This window comes from Centruroides sculpturatus, unplaced genomic scaffold (genome assembly GCF_000671375.1).
Source record: "Centruroides sculpturatus isolate CEXI.00-Female unplaced genomic scaffold, Cexi_2.0 scaffold246, whole genome shotgun sequence".
NCBI classification, from domain to species: Eukaryota; Metazoa; Arthropoda; class Arachnida; order Scorpiones; family Buthidae; genus Centruroides; species Centruroides sculpturatus.
In genome coordinates this window covers 347,817-370,322 of record NW_019384771.1, presented here as the reverse complement: position 1 = coordinate 370,322, position 22,506 = coordinate 347,817, and the positions used below count along the sequence as shown (strand labels likewise).

Below are 22,506 nucleotides of genomic sequence, written 5' to 3'. Positions count from 1 at the left end.
ATTTTTATTATTCAAAGTCACCTATTTTATTGCTGATTGTTTGGATAAATTGATAAATTATTTGTATGTGTCCAATTGAAGCCAACTCATATAATGATAAAATTATTCAATCAAAGGTTGTACGGTGTGTCCCAAAAGTATAGATAATCTACGTTTATATATATANTTTTAAAGAAACTTTAATATTTTTTTAAAAATATTTTCAAATTTTCCAGCAGGGGTCATCGTTTTTGGCGTCTATTTTGATAACAAGTCAAAGGTGTGTTTCTTTTGTTCTCGTTGAATTGTCTTAATTGTCGTTAATTGTGACGTTAATTATATTCATCTGAACCATTTAACGTCTCGTGTAACGGTCGATTGATTTTACTGAATGTCATTATATAAATTAAATGCAATCCTTTTGTATAAAGACGTTAAATTTGTGTAGTTTTGCCTTTGTTTATTGATAATTAATTTCATACTGATATTTGCCCTAACAAAATTACAAATTTTTTAAAAATAAATTATGTATAATTAAATGCATTTAGGAAATTTTGATCAAAATGTATAATATCAGTTATTAAAATTAATTAAATATATAAACATTAAATTTAATTTTAATATTTATTGTGAGATAACAACTAACAAATCAATGATTTTTAGTAAATTTTTCAACATTTATTTTTTCTTTTATTGGTTTATTAAATCTTGTTTGTAATTTTTCTTGATAAATGTGAAGAACATTGTTCAACCCATTGTTTTGTAAACACAAAACAAAACACAAGTCAACAGAATGTGTATAGATTCATATATTTGAAACATTGATAAATTTAATGTTTTTTCATTTGTGTGTTATGTTTTTATGGTGAAACCAAACTTTTGTTTTTGTTTACAATGATTTTTGACATGTAGAATTTTCAGTATCTTTATCATCTATTAGTTTTTTGTATTGTCATCGCTTTTTTTTTCATTCAATAGTGTCAGATATGTTTTTTTTTTATTAGGTAATATCAATCATTTCTATAATTTTTATATATTTTTAACCATTTTTTTCATGTCACTTCTTTCCCCTTCTTTTTATTTTCACTATGTTTTATAAATTTATATATTATCCATTTTATTTTCTTCTTTTGTTTGATAAAGTGAAAATATTGACAGTTAGAGGCTGTCCATAAATTACGTCCACGTTTTTCTCAAAATTTTCATTTCTCTCCCCGTTGTTCCGGTTTGTCCGAGTTTCCGTAACCCCTCCCATTGTCGGACATCCAACAAAACTCGACCCGCCCCAAATCTTCACTACTTTGTGAATAATAAAATGTATAAACCACATATAAACTGTATAAAATTTAATTTAAAATGAAATAAAATGGATGTCCATTGAAGTTCAATCCCTCCCCTCCCCTTGTCTGACTTGTAACCTTCTCTCGGCATGGACATCACTTATGGATTGCCCCTTATCTATTGTAGTGCTTCTCAAATTTTGTGTTTGTGGGCCAGTTTTTTCTCATTTCAATTCCTTGTGGATCAGTATTTTTGTGAAATTAAATAAAAATAATTATAAAACTGAGGGAACAAAGTTCAAATGCATTTTTCTTATTTTAAGCTTCAGACTGAATTAATAGGTAATTTGATAAATAGCAAAATCATTATGAACAATGAGTTTGTGGGACATTTTCAAGTAATTTCCTGGATCAAGTTTGATTGCCAATTTGCTAAACATAAGTGTTTAATTAATAATAACAAGAGTAATAAAATAATGTTTTTAAAATAGTTTCATTAACATAATACATAAAATTACGAAATTTTAAGTGAAATGTCATTGTGAATAGGGTTGTCGGACATTGTCTCCTTTTTAAGAAATTTCCCAATGTCCTGGCAAAATTTGTTGGGATGCCCTCTTGTTCTGTATTTGGCAAAAGAAATGACAAACTAAAATTTCAAAATCATTTTATATGAAACAAGAAATAAATAACACTTTAATCAAATTGGTACTCTTCAATCCTCATATAAATCATTGGAGTAGAACTGGGAAATATAACATTGCTTTAAATATTAGCATAGTGAATAGTCTATAGTGGCAACAGTGTATTTTGTATTTATGTCATTACAATTGGCACATTTAAATTCAAAAATTCACTTATAAGTTCATAAACTGCCAATAGCTATCGTTTGTTGCTTTTGCTTGATCAACAGGATCAGATCAATCAGAGGGGAAAAAGATTTGGGACTCAAGTGCTCTAAAGTTTTCTTTTACTTTGTCATGCAAAAAAGAAAACATTATTATAAAAGTTACTATTCTAAACAGGGATTTTATTGCAAGAAGTGACAATAAACATGAAGTCTCATGTAAACTGTGCTGCTATACTGTACATTTAGCATCATCCAGAGTGAGAAGGCAGACATTTTTCAGCATATTGAAACCCAGAAACAAACTTTGGTAATGCTAGAACTAAATCTAAAGCATTGATTAAAAATGTCATTGCTTCCAATTCTTTGAAAGATGCTATTAATGATAGAATAAAGCTTTCCTTCATTATTTATATTTCCATTGATTGATGCTTACAATCATGGCAACAATAAGGTATTTTTTATTGTCGCTTAATATTTCACACATAAGAATGGAATAAATAAAATTGCTGCCAGTAGGTTCAATCAAAAGTAAACATCGGTTTCCATTGTTGAACTTTGCACAAACACAATTCAAGTTTGTCATTTGGATGGTAAAAAGTGCATTGCATTCTGCAGAGATAATTGCAATACAAATTTTTGTGGTTGAGAGTGCCATGGAACCAACAATGTTTATTTTGAATTGAAAAGAACTTTAAATGATGATTGGAGGGATTGGCTGCCCTGCTCATCTCTTGCAAAACACTTTGTATACTACTGTAAATGTTGAAGTTATAACAATGAAAATATTTTCTCATTTTTTTATAAGTACTGTATGGAATGAACTACTGAAGGAGTTTTCTGAATTTGTGGGAATTCAATATCAAACAGTTCTTTCTCATTCTAAGACGTGTTAGAATACCTCCTGCTTTTGATTGAGTACTGAAGTTGTTTGATGCTTTGAAATCCCACTTCTTCTTGCAAGAAAAATGCTCCTGTAATTTTAATAATTTTTTTCTTCACCTCTAAGTGAAGCCTGTTTTTATTTTGTACATACCTTTTCTCATGTATTGAGTGTAAAGATACTGGAAATTGAAGGGAATGACAAAAGCATTATTGAAGTTTTGTCCACATTTAAAGAAACAAAGATGATTATCAATGAATGCTATGAAGTGAACTTATCAGCTTGGAGAATGTTTTAAAGTCAGAAGCCATTTCTCCTGAGAAAAGTTAGCAGTTCTTGGTTGAAGCAAAAAGAAACAAGAAAAAAAAACAAGTCCTCAATTGTTTTTTTTTTCTTGGCAAGAACTCTGATCCAAAATGCATTTAAATAAAATATCTGAGAATAAAACTTGAGTGACTGTCAGATTTGAAGGACATAACATTTTGGTTTATTCATCCAAAAAACCTGACTTTTAAGTGCTATAAAAGTGAATAAATATATCCAGCAAATATTACTAATTTTAGCTTCTTACTAAATGAATATAAGATTATGAAATAAGAACTGTTTACATGGATACTTCTCAAAACACTGATTTGGCAAGAGGTGGAAGAAACATGCACTGTTTTGATTGAAAAAACTTGGAAATTAATGACACTGATTTTTTCAACCAATATGTGAATCTTTGTGAATTTGTGGAAAATGTGCAGAAAAAGACAATGAAAAATGAAGAGCAATGTCTAGCTAGCAGAAGTGGCAAACATATTTTCAGAATTGTGAATTTAAGTGTCAGTATTCAGAATTGTTGTTAATCTTTCCAGTATCACTGCACACAATGCACATGTGGAACAAATATTTTCTATTACGACTGTTCAGTGGTCCAAAGATCAAAATCATCTAGACTTTAGTAAAATGAAAAGCATACTGCAAGTTCTAGTAAATGAAAATAAATCATGTTCTGAATTTTATAATTATGCATTGGAAAAAAGTCCTCTTAAAGGATGTTAAGAGTTCACTCAAATATTAATATGCCAAACTGTTGCATGTGTAATCCAGTTGAAGATTTGGCATGGTCATGAATAACTTTATAATTTCAATTCTTTTTTTGTCAAAATATTAAAAATTAGGGATTAACAATGTTTCAGATATGTTCCATGTTGTTTAAAATAAATTTAGCTAAATTTAATCTCCATGTATAAATAATATACATATCCTGTTATTTATTTTTAAATCTGGCAATCCTAGTTCTGGACCAATAATAAATTGCAGATTACCATTTCAATAGCACTGATTTATAATGCTTTCCCCTTTACTTCAAGTTAAATTCTCTATTTACTAATGTGTGTGGTGTTCACTATAATCTTTCTACGTTTGTCATTAATTTAGATATTGGTATTACTTTTGGGTATTATTTTCAAGATCTCTTGTTTATTTATTTTATTTTATCTTATTTTTAAATTAATAATACTTTTTAAAACTTGAATATTTGAATACTGTTTTTTTCTGGTTTGTTGATTATTAAATTAAAAATCAATAAGTTAAAATGAATAAATTTTTACAATAAATTAATTAATAAACTGTTTTATTGATATTATTAAATTGAATTTTTAATATTTTCTACAAAATATTTTTAGTTTAATATTTTTTGATTATTTTTTAAAATTTAAAGTATATAATGGCATTCTTTCTTTGTAGAATTTTTTTTAACATAGCATGGATTCGCATGATCAGCTTCGCCTTAAAAAGCTTCATTCAAAACTAATGAAGGATGTTAGAGTTGGTTATATTTTACCATATTTGTCAGAAGTATTAACAGATGATGATGAAGATTTAATTAAAAATGAAAAAACGGAAAGAGGAAAGATAAATATGTTGCTTAACATACTTCCACGCAGAGGTCCTCAAGCCTTTTCTTGTTTTTGTGAAGGTTTAGCTGAAAATTACGATTGGTTATATAAAGAGCTTATTTCCTTAAACATCGAAGAAGAAGTTAACAATGATATTAGGATTGATAAGAGAATTCAGGGTAAGACACTTATAATTATTTAATTAATGTTCAATTGTGAAATTAATAATGCTGATTTTAATGTAAAAAAAATGGAAAAAGATCATGATGATAACTTTCTTTATTGTCACGTTATTCATGTTATATGGTAAATATCAAAGTAATTGGATTCTTTACCAAAGAAAGCCATTTTTTAATTTACTAGCAATTTTTAATTGAGAAATGAAATTTGGTATTCTTTTTTGTAAGCTATCTTCAGATTTAGTCACCAGAACAAAATAGAAATTTAAATCTAGAATCAAATAGATTTTTACATAAATAGTAAAAAAAAAAACAGTAAGCAAAAATTAATATAGAATATTTAAAATTTTATTGTATAAAAATCTATCTAATATATTTTCACTATTTTTCTGTAAATAAAATAAATTATAGAAACTGTAAAATGTGAATAATTAATAAATATACAATATATTAAGCATTCAAATAAAATTTCATGATGCTGGTAAGAATGGCTCTTCTATTTAAATAGCCATAGAAATCCTTTTTTCAGTAAATTTTATAAAACTAGAAAATTTATATGAAAATTAAAAATTATATTTATACCACTTGGTTTCATTCTGTGGTATTTTTAATATTGCAAGGAATATTAATTTTGTTATATGTTTCTATTCAAATGTTATCTTTGTGTTCCTTTAACCTTGCTGATAATATTATATATGTGTAACTTCCATATGCAGTTTTCACAAAGAAATTTACACCTGATGTACCACTGCAGGTTTTTTCTATTAGTCATATTAATATGAAAATTTAAACAAGTAGATTAACAATACATAATAGATTTTTCACGGATGATATTAATTCAATACGTTAGTAATAAAGAAAAATATACCCACATTTTTAACAGATTTTTTTATTTCATTGAGTATTTAATGTTAGATTTTTTCACTTTCACATGAACAAATACAATATGAAGAACAAAAGGATTGTTATTCCAATGTCTTTACATTCATACTAGATCTGGAATAACATGCTACAGAATAGATTAGATATCAGTATTCTAGATTTATTCTAGTTATTTAAAATTAAGATAAAAGTTACCTTTGACCTTGATGAAAACAGATAATAACAATTTTAAATGATCCTGATAGATAGTTTAAGATTGATAATTAAAAATTGAATTATTAAAAATTGGAAAATATATCTAGCAGACACCAAGACAACTAATAAATTCCAGTAAATGTTTTTGCTGAAATTTATTATGGTTGTCTTACGTATCTGATAAAATTGAAAATATATGCATCAAAACTAATTTATTGGAGCTTATGAAAGAATATCAGAAGATATAAGAGTCTTGTTTATCCTGTATGGTCTTGATTGCCCAAAAATGTTGAGAAAGTGATATTTAAATTAAGTTAGTATATATATAATTTATGAAATTGGAGTTTTATTTATCATTTGTTTAACCATATACAATAAATTTTTCAGAAATTAATCATTTTGAAATTTATATACACAATATGCTACTGAATAAACAAATTCCAATTTTATGTTTACAAGTTACAAAACACTATCAAACATAATTAACAATGATAATATACAAGAAATATTTAGAAAAGATATTTATTATTTTGTCTTTGCGAATAAATTTATATTAAAACATAATTTTATTCAAGAGTTTAAAGCATTTTTTCAATAATAAACTTTTAAAAAACCAAAGAATAATTTCATACTCTCTGGATATATTGATTTTTTCCCCCCTCTCTCTAATTTTATATAATTTTCAGTTCTTTAGTGACACTGTGTTATTGTTCTGTATGCAAATACTGTAGTAAATTTTCCAAAAATTTTTAATTGATTTCAATTTAAAAATTTGATTAAATGACTTTCAAAATTATTTTATGAAATTAGTCAATCCCAAAAATTTTAATTCCATTTCTAATAGGATGATCTATTTTTTGGGAAAAATATACCAGTGTTAGTTAGTAAGAAAAATTCAGAACTTTTATTTTATTCAAAGTTTTTTGTTTTTTAAATAAATTATTGTCTGTACTGTTATGGGACGGATAAGCTTCCAATTAATGCATTTTGTAAAAGACAATAATTTATTTGAATTAATACATATGCATCATCTATTATGGACACTATTGCATTCAATAAAATTAAATATTTTTAAAAATTTTATTTTGTTGTTTATGTGGGGGTTAGATAAGTCAAATTCCTAAACTGTTAAGAAAATAAACTAAGGGTTGCAGAGTAGACGAGGGAGAACAGGAGAGGGAAACAAGTAAGGGGCGATGACAGTTGGTGAAGGTGTGAGGAGGACTGAAGATGGTTATGGACACTAGAACATTATTGTCCTATCCATGATTTGAAGATGGTTACAAATGTTAGGATATTATTGTCCTTTCTATTACTATTCCTACATTTATAACTTAAAATTTATTTTGGGGACTATTTCTGGATTGAAAAACAAATTTTTAAAAAAAATTTATTGTATGACATGAATAACTATGAATTTGTTATATGTACAATTTAATTTTAATGATAAAAATACAAGTTGCAGAAAGTTTAAATGTATTTATTGTATTTTTAGAGATTAATAATGAAATGGTTGATGTACTAAGAGAAAATAATCATCTTGTTCGAAATTGGAGAACACTTGCACATCGTCTTGGTATGTCTTCTTGTTGTAGCACTATTCAGATTCAAGCCAACATTTATTTATGGGATCTAAAAGAATGTTTTTTAAATCTGATGGAAAAGTGGCATGCTCAAGAAGGACATAAAGCCACTGTTGGTAATTTAATTGATGCTTTAAGGCAAGAAAAATTTAATGATGCAGCAGGTATATATATCTTTTAAATTATAATTTGGATAGTAATTTTAATTCATAATTTCTGTTTAATTTTTAGTTTAAGACTAGAATTATCAATATATTTAATAAAAATTTACACATTTTTCATTTACCTATAGGCCTACATATTTCTCTATCTGTCTGTGTGTGTTCAAAAAGTTACAGAAATGAGCATGTAGAATGAAAAAGTATCAATGATAGAACTTTTTTGATTTACAAAAGATCAGTTTTGTGTATTCATATAATAATAATTTTAGAATTATCTCATTTGCACATATTTAATAGTATGTATTTTCATAGAAAAATAATTAAAGTAGCAAAACCTTTCAAAATTTATCAGGAAATGATTAGAAGAACAGAAAATATCATCAAATTTTGCTTTAAATTGGAGGGGATCAACAGAAATGAATGTCACAATAAAATGCTTTCCAGGAATGCTGTATAAAAACCAAATTNAAAAAAAAAAAAAAAAAAAAAAAAAAAAAAAAAAAAAAAAAAAAAAAAAAAAAAAAAAAAAAAAAAAAAAATACGTATTCTGGAATGGATTTTGGAATGATCGATATTTAGAAGGTATTGGTGATGATTTTCCCAATATTTTATAAATTCCAGGAATAGATCTATTCATTAAAAACAATAATTTCCTTGATACGACAGTATACTGCTTTTAATTTCCATATTCATGCAATTTCTTTCAAAGTAAACTCTCTTCCATGTGGCATTTTGAAAACTTTTGATTCAATATTCAAATTATTACTTGGCAGCAAAGTTAAAGCGTTACTTGATGTTATTTATTATTATTTTTATAGGCCTAATTGTATTAAACTTTCAGCAGGTACTCTATAGTTCTGTGTCAATTTTTTTTTATTATAATTTTAATAAAAAATTTTATAAATTGCTAGATATTTGAATCTAAACTAATAAAGTTTGCATTAAAGTTAAATACTGTATAGTTATTCCTTTTTAATTTATAGCCTTATAACTATAAATTCATAAAAATGTATTAAGGAAAGGTTGCTTTGAAAATATATTTAAAATAACATTGTTATAATGATAGTGTTTTAATAATAAGATAAAATGGTTTTAGTAATTCAAATATTAGTATATGATGTTCGAGTTATATAAAGTAATTAAATTTTCGATGCAATGTTTGATATACTAATTAAGTTAGAAGAATAACAATCACATAATTAATTTTCTAATATACTGACCAAGATTTCCAATTTCTTCTGAAATATTTTCCTTAATTGCATTGTGGAATGTCCAGGCATAATGAGATTTCTAAATTATGTCTCTACACAAATCTACTCGAACGATACTTGATTAACGTACTTCAGAACTGAACATGTCTTCGATACAGAAAGAAGAGATTTGCTTCAACTGCTATATACAACCTTGGTTAAATTTTGCGATAATTTTTGGTATACAACTCAACGAGCCTTGTAACTGTCAAGCGAGACAACCTTCCACGTATAAACTAATAAAAAAATACCACATCCGAATTGCCGAATTATTCGCATGGGGACATTTTGTGTTGGTTCTGTTGAAGGTTGTCCCAACGCATATTTATAAATTCCCTTGTGAAGCGTCACTTTCTGTATTCACTGTCGGAGCAACAACAATAAAAGTTGGAATTATAGTTCTATCACTAATTCCTTCATTGGTCCTCACGTTTTTTAAATATAACAAATTTAACTTTGATATAAAATTGAAAAATGCAGTGTTTAAGAACGAAAAGGTATTCCACGCAATTAACAATTCTGTATTATTGGTTTCTCTAATAGTATTTGTATTGGTACTTTGGGTAGCAATAATAAATGTATTTATTCTTTATCCCGTATGGTATAAGAATGCAACATTTGCAGGTGAAGCGTTCATTTGTTGCATAGAATACGGATTATGGATTACTTTTGCCATCGATGGAATTGCTATCTTTTTATTATTAATGTTAATAATTGGATTTGTAGTCATAAAAGAATTCCAACAGCTGTCGTCAGAACTCACATTGTTAAGAAAACACCAGCATAATCTTCAATTCCGATTGCAAGGATTCATTGCCCGTCATGATGATTTATGGTATATTGTATCACAAATAAACAATAAATTTAATTTTATTTTGATTGCAATTCATACATCTATCATACTCGGAACCAGTTTCTGCGTTTTCACATATCTGTATGTAGATATGAATAACGTTATCAAATATATAATGCTAAGTTTATCTATCATCCTAACTTTTGTTTGTTTTGTGTATGGATTTCTTGCCTGTTACGTCGCTTTTTCGGTATGTAAAATACCTTATAAAACTTTATATACTGGTATGTCTATATTTTAAGCATAATTCTTCAACTTATTTCAGATGGAAAATACGTTTCAAGATATTCGAAATGTGGTAGATTGCGATCTTTCTCTGCAATTTAAGTTCAAAGTATGTTGCGTGTAATTTTATTGTAATTTAATTATGGTATATTTTGAAATTTCCTTAAAACATATATTTGAAATGTACAGGTCTTGGATTTCATAAAGCGTTTTGGGAAGGTCGCATTGGCAATAAACATTGGAGGATGTTTCGATATCACGAAGAGATTTCCTTTTAAGGTATATTTCTCACAAATTACGAATTGAGATAATCAATATTTTTCTATACTTACTTTATAAACTAATTTATATTTTTTTGCAGCTGGCGAAAACTTTGCACTCCGTGTTCTCCGGAATGTTAAAACTAAGAGATGTTTCTCATCAAAAAAGAAATTGTACTAATATTTCCTTCAAGAACAACAGCTATTTATTACTAGACAATTATAACTAAACGAATTATTTTTAGGGCACATTTTTATTGTGATTAGGCAATTGAATAACTCTTCAGATGTTTACTTCGTCTCAAGTTGCATTGTCAGTGTTAGTCTGTGTTTGTAGCAGAATTAATATACTGTATTATGACATATTTTTGTCCGTTTTTTTTGTGTGTGTATGTAGATAAAATACAATAAATGTATTCTCTCTGCATATATATTGTTTTTATTTATGTATTTTGTCATGATTTTTTGTTTAATCTTTTTACATTGGACTGCAATTTGAAAAAAATTGTAGACCTATAAATCTCACTGTCGTTTTCTGTCCGGCTGTATTTTCTGAATCTCGAGATAGGTGAAAGTCTGAACAATACGAGAAAAGTGTAGGAGAAATAGGCTCCGATTAACTGTACATAAAAGTCTTGTATATAGCAGACGTTTACATAGATCTAGACAAGAAGTCACGTTATTTTAACTGAAATATTTTTCCTCGAAAAGAGTTAGTTAGAGCATGACTATATTGCTAATAGTGAAAGTATGATGTACAGTACTAGCAGACCCCGCCGCGCGTTGTTGTGGCTCAAAATGTATCTATTATAAATGTATAACACTTCCCCCGGGGGGGGGAATTTTCGAAAAATCCCTTAGTGTACATTTTCTTGACATACCCTATTAAAACGCAATCAAAAACGTAAAAAACCGCATCTAAAATAGTATAATAGAAGCCAAGTTCTTCAGGGTAAGCCTTAATCCTGTCCATCTCCCCCCAATGGGGGAATTTCGACANACAATTCAAGTTTGTCATTTGGATGGTAAAAAGTGCATTGCATTCTGCAGAGATAATTGCAATACAAATTTTTGTGGTTGAGAGTGCCATGGAACCAACAATGTTTATTTTGAATTGAAAAGAACTTTAAATGATGATTGGAGGGATTGGCTGCCCTGCTCATCTCTTGCAAAACACTTTGTATACTACTGTAAATGTTGAAGTTATAACAATGAAAATATTTTCTCATTTTTTTATAAGTACTGTATGGAATGAACTACTGAAGGAGTTTTCTGAATTTGTGGGAATTCAATATCAAACAGTTCTTTCTCATTCTAAGACGTGTTAGAATACCTCCTGCTTTTGATTGAGTACTGAAGTTGTTTGATGCTTTGAAATCCCACTTCTTCTTGCAAGAAAAATGCTCCTGTAATTTTAATAATTTTTTTCTTCACCTCTAAGTGAAGCCTGTTTTTATTTTGTACATACCTTTTCTCATGTATTGAGTGTAAAGATACTGGAAATTGAAGGGAATGACAAAAGCATTATTGAAGTTTTGTCCACATTTAAAGAAACAAAGATGATTATCAATGAATGCTATGAAGTGAACTTATCAGCTTGGAGAATGTTTTAAAGTCAGAAGCCATTTCTCCTGAGAAAAGTTAGCAGTTCTTGGTTGAAGCAAAAAGAAACAAGAAAAAAAAACAAGTCCTCAATTGTTTTTTTTTTCTTGGCAAGAACTCTGATCCAAAATGCATTTAAATAAAATATCTGAGAATAAAACTTGAGTGACTGTCAGATTTGAAGGACATAACATTTTGGTTTATTCATCCAAAAAACCTGACTTTTAAGTGCTATAAAAGTGAATAAATATATCCAGCAAATATTACTAATTTTAGCTTCTTACTAAATGAATATAAGATTATGAAATAAGAACTGTTTACATGGATACTTCTCAAAACACTGATTTGGCAAGAGGTGGAAGAAACATGCACTGTTTTGATTGAAAAAACTTGGAAATTAATGACACTGATTTTTTCAACCAATATGTGAATCTTTGTGAATTTGTGGAAAATGTGCAGAAAAAGACAATGAAAAATGAAGAGCAATGTCTAGCTAGCAGAAGTGGCAAACATATTTTCAGAATTGTGAATTTAAGTGTCAGTATTCAGAATTGTTGTTAATCTTTCCAGTATCACTGCACACAATGCACATGTGGAACAAATATTTTCTATTACGACTGTTCAGTGGTCCAAAGATCAAAATCATCTAGACTTTAGTAAAATGAAAAGCATACTGCAAGTTCTAGTAAATGAAAATAAATCATGTTCTGAATTTTATAATTATGCATTGGAAAAAAGTCCTCTTAAAGGATGTTAAGAGTTCACTCAAATATTAATATGCCAAACTGTTGCATGTGTAATCCAGTTGAAGATTTGGCATGGTCATGAATAACTTTATAATTTCAATTCTTTTTTTGTCAAAATATTAAAAATTAGGGATTAACAATGTTTCAGATATGTTCCATGTTGTTTAAAATAAATTTAGCTAAATTTAATCTCCATGTATAAATAATATACATATCCTGTTATTTATTTTTAAATCTGGCAATCCTAGTTCTGGACCAATAATAAATTGCAGATTACCATTTCAATAGCACTGATTTATAATGCTTTCCCCTTTACTTCAAGTTAAATTCTCTATTTACTAATGTGTGTGGTGTTCACTATAATCTTTCTACGTTTGTCATTAATTTAGATATTGGTATTACTTTTGGGTATTATTTTCAAGATCTCTTGTTTATTTATTTTATTTTATCTTATTTTTAAATTAATAATACTTTTTAAAACTTGAATATTTGAATACTGTTTTTTTCTGGTTTGTTGATTATTAAATTAAAAATCAATAAGTTAAAATGAATAAATTTTTACAATAAATTAATTAATAAACTGTTTTATTGATATTATTAAATTGAATTTTTAATATTTTCTACAAAATATTTTTAGTTTAATATTTTTTGATTATTTTTTAAAATTTAAAGTATATAATGGCATTCTTTCTTTGTAGAATTTTTTTTAACATAGCATGGATTCGCATGATCAGCTTCGCCTTAAAAAGCTTCATTCAAAACTAATGAAGGATGTTAGAGTTGGTTATATTTTACCATATTTGTCAGAAGTATTAACAGATGATGATGAAGATTTAATTAAAAATGAAAAAACGGAAAGAGGAAAGATAAATATGTTGCTTAACATACTTCCACGCAGAGGTCCTCAAGCCTTTTCTTGTTTTTGTGAAGGTTTAGCTGAAAATTACGATTGGTTATATAAAGAGCTTATTTCCTTAAACATCGAAGAAGAAGTTAACAATGATATTAGGATTGATAAGAGAATTCAGGGTAAGACACTTATAATTATTTAATTAATGTTCAATTGTGAAATTAATAATGCTGATTTTAATGTAAAAAAAATGGAAAAAGATCATGATGATAACTTTCTTTATTGTCACGTTATTCATGTTATATGGTAAATATCAAAGTAATTGGATTCTTTACCAAAGAAAGCCATTTTTTAATTTACTAGCAATTTTTAATTGAGAAATGAAATTTGGTATTCTTTTTTGTAAGCTATCTTCAGATTTAGTCACCAGAACAAAATAGAAATTTAAATCTAGAATCAAATAGATTTTTACATAAATAGTAAAAAAAAAAACAGTAAGCAAAAATTAATATAGAATATTTAAAATTTTATTGTATAAAAATCTATCTAATATATTTTCACTATTTTTCTGTAAATAAAATAAATTATAGAAACTGTAAAATGTGAATAATTAATAAATATACAATATATTAAGCATTCAAATAAAATTTCATGATGCTGGTAAGAATGGCTCTTCTATTTAAATAGCCATAGAAATCCTTTTTTCAGTAAATTTTATAAAACTAGAAAATTTATATGAAAATTAAAAATTATATTTATACCACTTGGTTTCATTCTGTGGTATTTTTAATATTGCAAGGAATATTAATTTTGTTATATGTTTCTATTCAAATGTTATCTTTGTGTTCCTTTAACCTTGCTGATAATATTATATATGTGTAACTTCCATATGCAGTTTTCACAAAGAAATTTACACCTGATGTACCACTGCAGGTTTTTTCTATTAGTCATATTAATATGAAAATTTAAACAAGTAGATTAACAATACATAATAGATTTTTCACGGATGATATTAATTCAATACGTTAGTAATAAAGAAAAATATACCCACATTTTTAACAGATTTTTTTATTTCATTGAGTATTTAATGTTAGATTTTTTCACTTTCACATGAACAAATACAATATGAAGAACAAAAGGATTGTTATTCCAATGTCTTTACATTCATACTAGATCTGGAATAACATGCTACAGAATAGATTAGATATCAGTATTCTAGATTTATTCTAGTTATTTAAAATTAAGATAAAAGTTACCTTTGACCTTGATGAAAACAGATAATAACAATTTTAAATGATCCTGATAGATAGTTTAAGATTGATAATTAAAAATTGAATTATTAAAAATTGGAAAATATATCTAGCAGACACCAAGACAACTAATAAATTCCAGTAAATGTTTTTGCTGAAATTTATTATGGTTGTCTTACGTATCTGATAAAATTGAAAATATATGCATCAAAACTAATTTATTGGAGCTTATGAAAGAATATCAGAAGATATAAGAGTCTTGTTTATCCTGTATGGTCTTGATTGCCCAAAAATGTTGAGAAAGTGATATTTAAATTAAGTTAGTATATATATAATTTATGAAATTGGAGTTTTATTTATCATTTGTTTAACCATATACAATAAATTTTTCAGAAATTAATCATTTTGAAATTTATATACACAATATGCTACTGAATAAACAAATTCCAATTTTATGTTTACAAGTTACAAAACACTATCAAACATAATTAACAATGATAATATACAAGAAATATTTAGAAAAGATATTTATTATTTTGTCTTTGCGAATAAATTTATATTAAAACATAATTTTATTCAAGAGTTTAAAGCATTTTTTCAATAATAAACTTTTAAAAAACCAAAGAATAATTTCATACTCTCTGGATATATTGATTTTTTCCCCCCTCTCTCTAATTTTATATAATTTTCAGTTCTTTAGTGACACTGTGTTATTGTTCTGTATGCAAATACTGTAGTAAATTTTCCAAAAATTTTTAATTGATTTCAATTTAAAAATTTGATTAAATGACTTTCAAAATTATTTTATGAAATTAGTCAATCCCAAAAATTTTAATTCCATTTCTAATAGGATGATCTATTTTTTGGGAAAAATATACCAGTGTTAGTTAGTAAGAAAAATTCAGAACTTTTATTTTATTCAAAGTTTTTTGTTTTTTAAATAAATTATTGTCTGTACTGTTATGGGACGGATAAGCTTCCAATTAATGCATTTTGTAAAAGACAATAATTTATTTGAATTAATACATATGCATCATCTATTATGGACACTATTGCATTCAATAAAATTAAATATTTTTAAAAATTTTATTTTGTTGTTTATGTGGGGGTTAGATAAGTCAAATTCCTAAACTGTTAAGAAAATAAACTAAGGGTTGCAGAGTAGACGAGGGAGAACAGGAGAGGGAAACAAGTAAGGGGCGATGACAGTTGGTGAAGGTGTGAGGAGGACTGAAGATGGTTATGGACACTAGAACATTATTGTCCTATCCATGATTTGAAGATGGTTACAAATGTTAGGATATTATTGTCCTTTCTATTACTATTCCTACATTTATAACTTAAAATTTATTTTGGGGACTATTTCTGGATTGAAAAACAAATTTTTAAAAAAAATTTATTGTATGACATGAATAATTATGAATTTGTTATATGTACAATTTAATTTTAATGATAAAAATACAAGTTGCAGAAAGTTTAAATGTATTTATTGTATTTTTAGAGATTAATAATGAAATGGTTGATGTACTAAGAGAAAATAATCATCTTGTTCGAAATTGGAGAACACTTGCACATCGTCTTGGTATGTCTTCTTGTTGTAGCACTATTCAGATTCAAGCCAACATTTATTTATGGGATCTAAAAGAATGTTTTTTAAATCTGATGGAAAAGTGGCATGCTCAAGAAGGACATAAAGCCACTGTTGGTAATTTAATTGATGCTTTAAGGCAAGAAAAATTTAATGATGCAGCAGGTATATATATTTTAAATTATAATTTGGATAGTAATTTTAATTCATAATTTCTGTTTAATTTTTAGTTTAAGACTAGAATTATCAATATATTTAATAAAAATTTACACATTTTTCATTTACCTATAGGCCTACATATTTCTCTGTCTGTCTGTGTGTGTTCAAAAAGTTACAGAAATGAGCATGTAGAATGAAAAAGTATCAATGATAGAACTTTTTTGATTTACAAAAGATCAGTTTTGTGTATTCATATAATAATAATTTTAGAATTATCTCATTTGCACATATTTAATAGTATGTATTTTCATAGAAAAATAATTAAAGTAGCAAAACCTTTCAAAATTTATAAGGAAATGATTAGAAGAACAGAAAATATCATCAAATTTTGCTTTAAATTGGAGAGGACCAACAGAAATGAATGTCACAATAAAATGCTTTCCAGGGGTGCTGTATAAAAACCAAAATGTCATGAGTCGCATGAAAAATTTAAAATTGGAGAAATCATTGTAATTGATGATCAATGTAGTGAGTGTACAATGCTGAATTGCAAGAATCAATGCAAATGTTGGACAAATTCAATCAATTATCAATCACAGATGGAAAAATTTCAAGAGATTGCAGAACAGCTGGAGATATCTATAGGAACATGTCATGCATGCCATCATAATGGCTCTTAAGCTGAAATGTTCACTGGCAAAGTTTTTTTTTTTTTTTCATTTTTTCACTGACTAGCAAAAATAACAGCATGGAAATACTTGATACTGATCCAGGTTGGATTGTGAATTTTCTTACTGACAATGAAATGAAACTTAGGTGTATAGCTTTGATAGTGAATAGCTATACACCTAAGTTTCATTTCATTGTCAGGAAGAAGATATAAGTCTGAATCAAATTCGAAAGCCAACGTTTTCAATCCTATTCTTTTTTGACAATTGCTGGTGACATTTTTTGACACAAAAGGAATTTTTTGTTTATAAATTTAGTTCTGAAGTCCAATCAATTATTTATCTTACCATTTTTCAGTGATTACATGAAGCAATTTGTCTGAAACAACTTTAAAAATAGTGATAGAAAGATTAGATAGTTCATCATAACAATACATGCCACATAAAGCCATTACCTGGTAAAATATGGAATTGCTATTCTTCTGCTACCATCTTATTCCTCTGATCTAGCTTTTAGTGAAATTTTTCCATAACCAAGATAAAACAATAATGGTTTGAGTCAACAAAACTTATACATGATTAATCAAATAAAATTTTCTGATCTCTGAAAGAAGTTGAATTAAAAAAAAATATATTTCTGCAATTGGAGAAATCATTGAAGAAACTGTATTGAAGTTCANCAGGAGTGAAACGTAAACACGTTACTCTTTCATTAAATGAAAAATTAGCAGTGCTACAAAGACTGGACAAAGGGGAAGATTGTTTATTTTACTTTTTTCTGATAATCCGACCTTTTTTGCGTTCCGACCATACCCCCAGACCCAAAGGTGACGGATTAGAGGGGTTCTACTGTAATATTAGATGTAATAAAGACAGAAAATTTTCCAGTTCAATGAATTAATTTTTCCTAAAACGAATTAGTTAGAAAACAAATAACGGACAATCTATTAAGTTTAACATATTTAGACTTTTACAGCTATGGTGAGAAACGTTTAAAATTTACAACCCTGTCGCTCCTTTGAGGTATACTAGTGATGCAACAAAAGAGGCATTTGACATTAACCAGTATCGGTACCCTCGGGATTTGGCAGCCTGCGTTCAGCACACCTATTAGGTCTGTCTATGATTCCATTCATTAACCACTATTTGATCGCATAGGGGGTCTACAATTTGGGGTTTTCGCCCCCTCAGGGAACCCTAAACCGTACTTTAATTTTTCTTTAAAAGTATATTCATACAATTGAAGAATATTTTGTACCAGGTATGCAATATATCCACCACACATTTTATTTCACCAAGTAAGTTTTTATAATTTTATTTTTAATTGAAGCCCTTATATCGTGGCTTGCGATTCATAATATAATCATGATATTAAAAATACATTTAGAGAAGTCTATGGTTTTTACTGGCTTATCGAACAAAAGAATACGAATGGACACTATGCCATCACTGACGCGGAATTAACTGATTACCCTTGAAAGTCGGCTTCTTACAGAAACACAGCTTCCCTATCATCAAATGTCACGGCACGCCACTGATAATTTTATTTTTAATTTTAGCCCTTATATCATGGTGTGAGGTTAGCCGATTGGGTGGAAAGTGTCACGACAATCGAGCGATCAACACTGTCGTGTGGGAGCGGAAAGACTTGCGGAGACAGGTTTACTATTTAATTAAAATCGTTTAATAAAATAAAAATTTCTTACAATATTTTCTTGAATAAAGGGGTAACACAGCACAAAACGCAAGAATAAAGTTCGAATGTTCGGGTTTTCTTTTCCTACGATTCGGCGAGGGCGGCGACACAATCATAGGCCCCGGGGCGTATTGTAAGACTTCCGGCGGTTTTTCTCGGACGAACCGATGAATCTGGATGGCACTAGATGACACAGCAGAACAGTTTGTTTCCACGATGTCCAAAAAGTTCCTTCCTAATTCCACGGGAGCACACACGTCCAAGATGGAAGGACTACGAATCAAGAACCCCCGTCCTCGAAACGCGCAGTTTTATAAGTTTTTCCCCTAAAGCCGCCTTTTCATTGGTCCCGACTCGTCACCTGGTGACAATTTCAAACCGATGGGAGGGTGCAGGAGAGGTCAGTTTCGCGACTAAATACGACTCCTCTCAAGCCATGTTTCCCTCGATTTTAGTATTTTCTATTGTTTAAATAATATACAAAAAAAACTTTCTTTGTGTAATCGAGATCTTTAATTTCTTCCTTTCGAGTTGAAAAAGATTTTTTATTTCTCGATTGATAGTTCACATTCAGACCTCTACGTTGACTTCCTTCCAGGACCTCACAATGGCTAGCGATTTAGAATGTAATTGCGATATTGAAAATTTATTTTTAAAAAGTTTTGGCTCAAGACCATATAACGAAAAAGAAAACATTATTAAAAGAGAAAGACCAATGACTAAATTAAATATAAATACGTCAACAAAAAAATTTGTTCGACATTTTCACCATAAAATTTATGAAGACATAAAAATGGCTTTGTGGGTGCATAGAAATGCAAAAATTGTTTTGTTGGCCTTGCCTACTATTTTCAAATAAAATTAGTGTGTGGAATAAGAATGGCTTTGAAGATTTAAATAATTTGAGTAAAGCTGGCAAAAGACACGAAAATCGTGAATGTCACATCGATTCTTTAGTAAAATTAAAGCAATTTGGAAATCAAAGCAGAATAGAATTTAACATTAGTAAACAATATAAAATAAGTATTGAAAATTATAACTTGATAATTACGGCTAATAGATATATTATATCTAAATTAATAGATCTTATATATATATATTTTTTTTTATCAAAGCAAGAATTGGCATTTAGAGGACATAGGAATCTATTGAATCTAATAAGAGAAATAATTATATTGAACTTGTTTATTTATCTATTAAAAATACATTTAAAGAAGTGTACGGTTTTTACTGGCCTATCGAACGAACGAATACGAATGGGTCCTGACGCGCAATTAACTGATTGCCCCTGTAAGTCAACTTCTTACAGGCACGGCACGCCACTGATGCGCGAATAACAACCACCCCACCACCGCAGTTTCAGAATGAAAATCCTTACGCAATTACGGATGAGAATTACCATAGTTTGCGAAAAGTGACGAAATTGACATAATTTTCTATAAACATTATAATGAATATCATCCATAACCATAACAGCAGACCAGGAAATAAACTTAGATACTATAATTAATCAATGGGAACAAAACGATAGAGACAACAGTAACATCACTCTTTGTGAATTTGTGGTATTTGCTTTTTAACCCGAATTCGAAACTCAGTTTGCTAATTTTAAAATATTAATAGAAATGCTACAAGTCGTAACTAGATGGAGCAACAATACGAATCGACGGAATGTAATTTCAGGAAGAAATTCGAAACTATTTATCGACGAAACAATACATTTTTAAGAACTTCACGCGAGAAACATATTTCTGAGAGAATTTTGTACAAAAAGTTAAAGTTCGAGAAGCGAGTTTGTAAATAAATGGTTTTTGGTATTAAAACACCAGCGATCGGGACGTAGCTTTGGAGAATAAGAGGGTAAAATGGAAGTGTAAATTCATACTTACCTGGCGCTGAGAGTTGCCGTGGTCCTGGTGGCGGCACCTCCAGGGCGAGGCCTCATCATTGCACTGGGATGGGGTTGACCCCTGCCACTACCCCAAACTGGGGCAGATGGAGCGTGTAATTTGTGGTAGCTGGGGACTGCGTACGCGCTCTCCCCTTCGTTACTAAACAAAGAATAGAAAATTGTTTTAGTGTTTAGGAAATTTTGGTTATTTTTTTTAAGAGCATAGTTTGTATGCAATCTTGTTTTTGCTTTACTTTAATGTTTAATAAAATAAATGCTTTATTCCCATTCAACTTTATAACTGGGCATATATGTTCATTAATTAAAACATCTCTAACACTACAACACAGAGGTAGTGAGTGGTTCACTTGATTGATTTTGGTTATACTCGATAATAAAAAATATGTACTGTACATAAAAATCCCAAAATGCATGTACAGTAAAAACTGCTTAGGAGACCACCTGCATTCGACGGGCACGTGTCAAAAAGGGCAAAAATTTCTGGCACGGAATGGTTTATCCATAGAGTCTTCGTATAAATTACCTGTATTAAACGACCACCTGTGTAACGCGACCGCGGGCATCGATTTTTGGTCCGAAACAACATACAACACCTGTAATAAGCGACCACTTTCGCGAATGTATTCGGTCTAAACTATTGTAAGAACCCATCTCAACAACGTTTCCACTTCCTAATACAGTATAATGAATTAGTCTAAACTCTCGTTCGAACCCATCCCGGGCACTTCTCCCACCCTCGAAATTAGGTGCAGATGTTAATAAATTAGTCTAGCAACAAAGGAAATTCATTTCAGTTTGTTGGAAAATGTCCGAAATGCAAAGTGCTGTCGTTACAAGATCATATTAAAGTTATCACAACAGCAATTAGCGGCGAAGTTTAACTATGGGAAAACAAAATTTATTTTACCCTAGAACTCTACAGTATTTTCCTTGGGGGTGTAAAATATTGTACACGATACAATTAATCAGCTGATCTCATCGTTTGATAAAATCTATTTTTATTTATTTGTTTTGAAGCTCATATACAGTACACGTGCGATAAATAGTTTCTGTATCAACCTACCTTAATTCCACGATATTTTTAGAAAAATAATATCCAAGTCATTTTCGCAGGCAAAATATTCAAAAAACAATAAACGCATTAATGCAAAAATCAGTTTTACTTCCTTTTTCGATTCCGCGATTGTAATGAAATCGTCAACGAGAAAAAATAATAAAATCGTTTTATTATTAATTAATAATTTTCTCATTGTTTTCAATTGATTAAGAAAATATTAAATATTAAAAAAATACAGTATTTTTAAAGTTAAAATAAGATTAAACTAACGAAAACCAAAAGCAAAGTGATGGAGAGATAGGACGCGCTTGTATATTGATGACGTAATACACGTAACTGAGGAGCGAACGAAAATAACCGAGTCGAATTAATTAAGTCGGAAAAAAGAAAGTGTGCATTATAATCGAGAAAATGCGAGTATTGTATTAATTTTTATTGGTGTTAAATCTGTCTTATAATATCATGACGACTCCCGTAAATCGGGTTATCCGATAAGAATAAAATACAATACCAATATA

The 22,506-nt window shown here is 28.4% G+C and overlaps 3 protein-coding genes and 1 non-coding gene across 4 annotated transcripts; all 4 read left to right on the top strand.

Moving 5' to 3' along the window:
- Window positions 1–215: 215 nt before the first annotated feature.
- On the top strand, window positions 216–8,791 carry LOC111629008 (death domain-containing protein CRADD-like). Its single transcript, XM_023372872.1, has 4 exons — window positions 216–259; window positions 4,721–5,051; window positions 7,624–7,875; window positions 8,784–8,791. The coding sequence occupies exons 2-4, from the start codon at window positions 4,739–4,741 to the stop codon at window positions 8,789–8,791; spliced, it is 573 nt and encodes a 190-aa protein (XP_023228640.1). The 5' UTR covers window positions 216–259; window positions 4,721–4,738.
- A 1,075-nt stretch (window positions 8,792–9,866) lies between these two features.
- On the top strand, window positions 9,867–10,838 carry LOC111628996. Its single transcript, XM_023372858.1, has 4 exons — window positions 9,867–10,165; window positions 10,241–10,309; window positions 10,390–10,479; window positions 10,562–10,838. The coding sequence occupies exons 1-4, from the start codon at window positions 10,067–10,069 to the stop codon at window positions 10,688–10,690; spliced, it is 387 nt and encodes a 128-aa protein (XP_023228626.1). The 5' UTR covers window positions 9,867–10,066; the 3' UTR covers window positions 10,691–10,838.
- A 2,668-nt stretch (window positions 10,839–13,506) lies between these two features.
- LOC111629007 (death domain-containing protein CRADD-like) lies at window positions 13,507–17,706 on the top strand. The gene is made up of 3 exons (XM_023372871.1): window positions 13,507–13,837; window positions 16,410–16,661; window positions 17,642–17,706. Exons 1-3 carry the CDS (start codon window positions 13,525–13,527, stop codon window positions 17,704–17,706), a joined length of 630 nt encoding a protein of 209 aa, XP_023228639.1. The 5' UTR covers window positions 13,507–13,524.
- A 3,194-nt stretch (window positions 17,707–20,900) lies between these two features.
- Window positions 20,901–21,065, top strand: LOC111629011. The gene has a single exon (XR_002757259.1). It is a non-coding gene; the product is annotated as a U1 spliceosomal RNA (small nuclear RNA).
- Window positions 21,066–22,506: the final 1,441 nt, after the last annotated feature.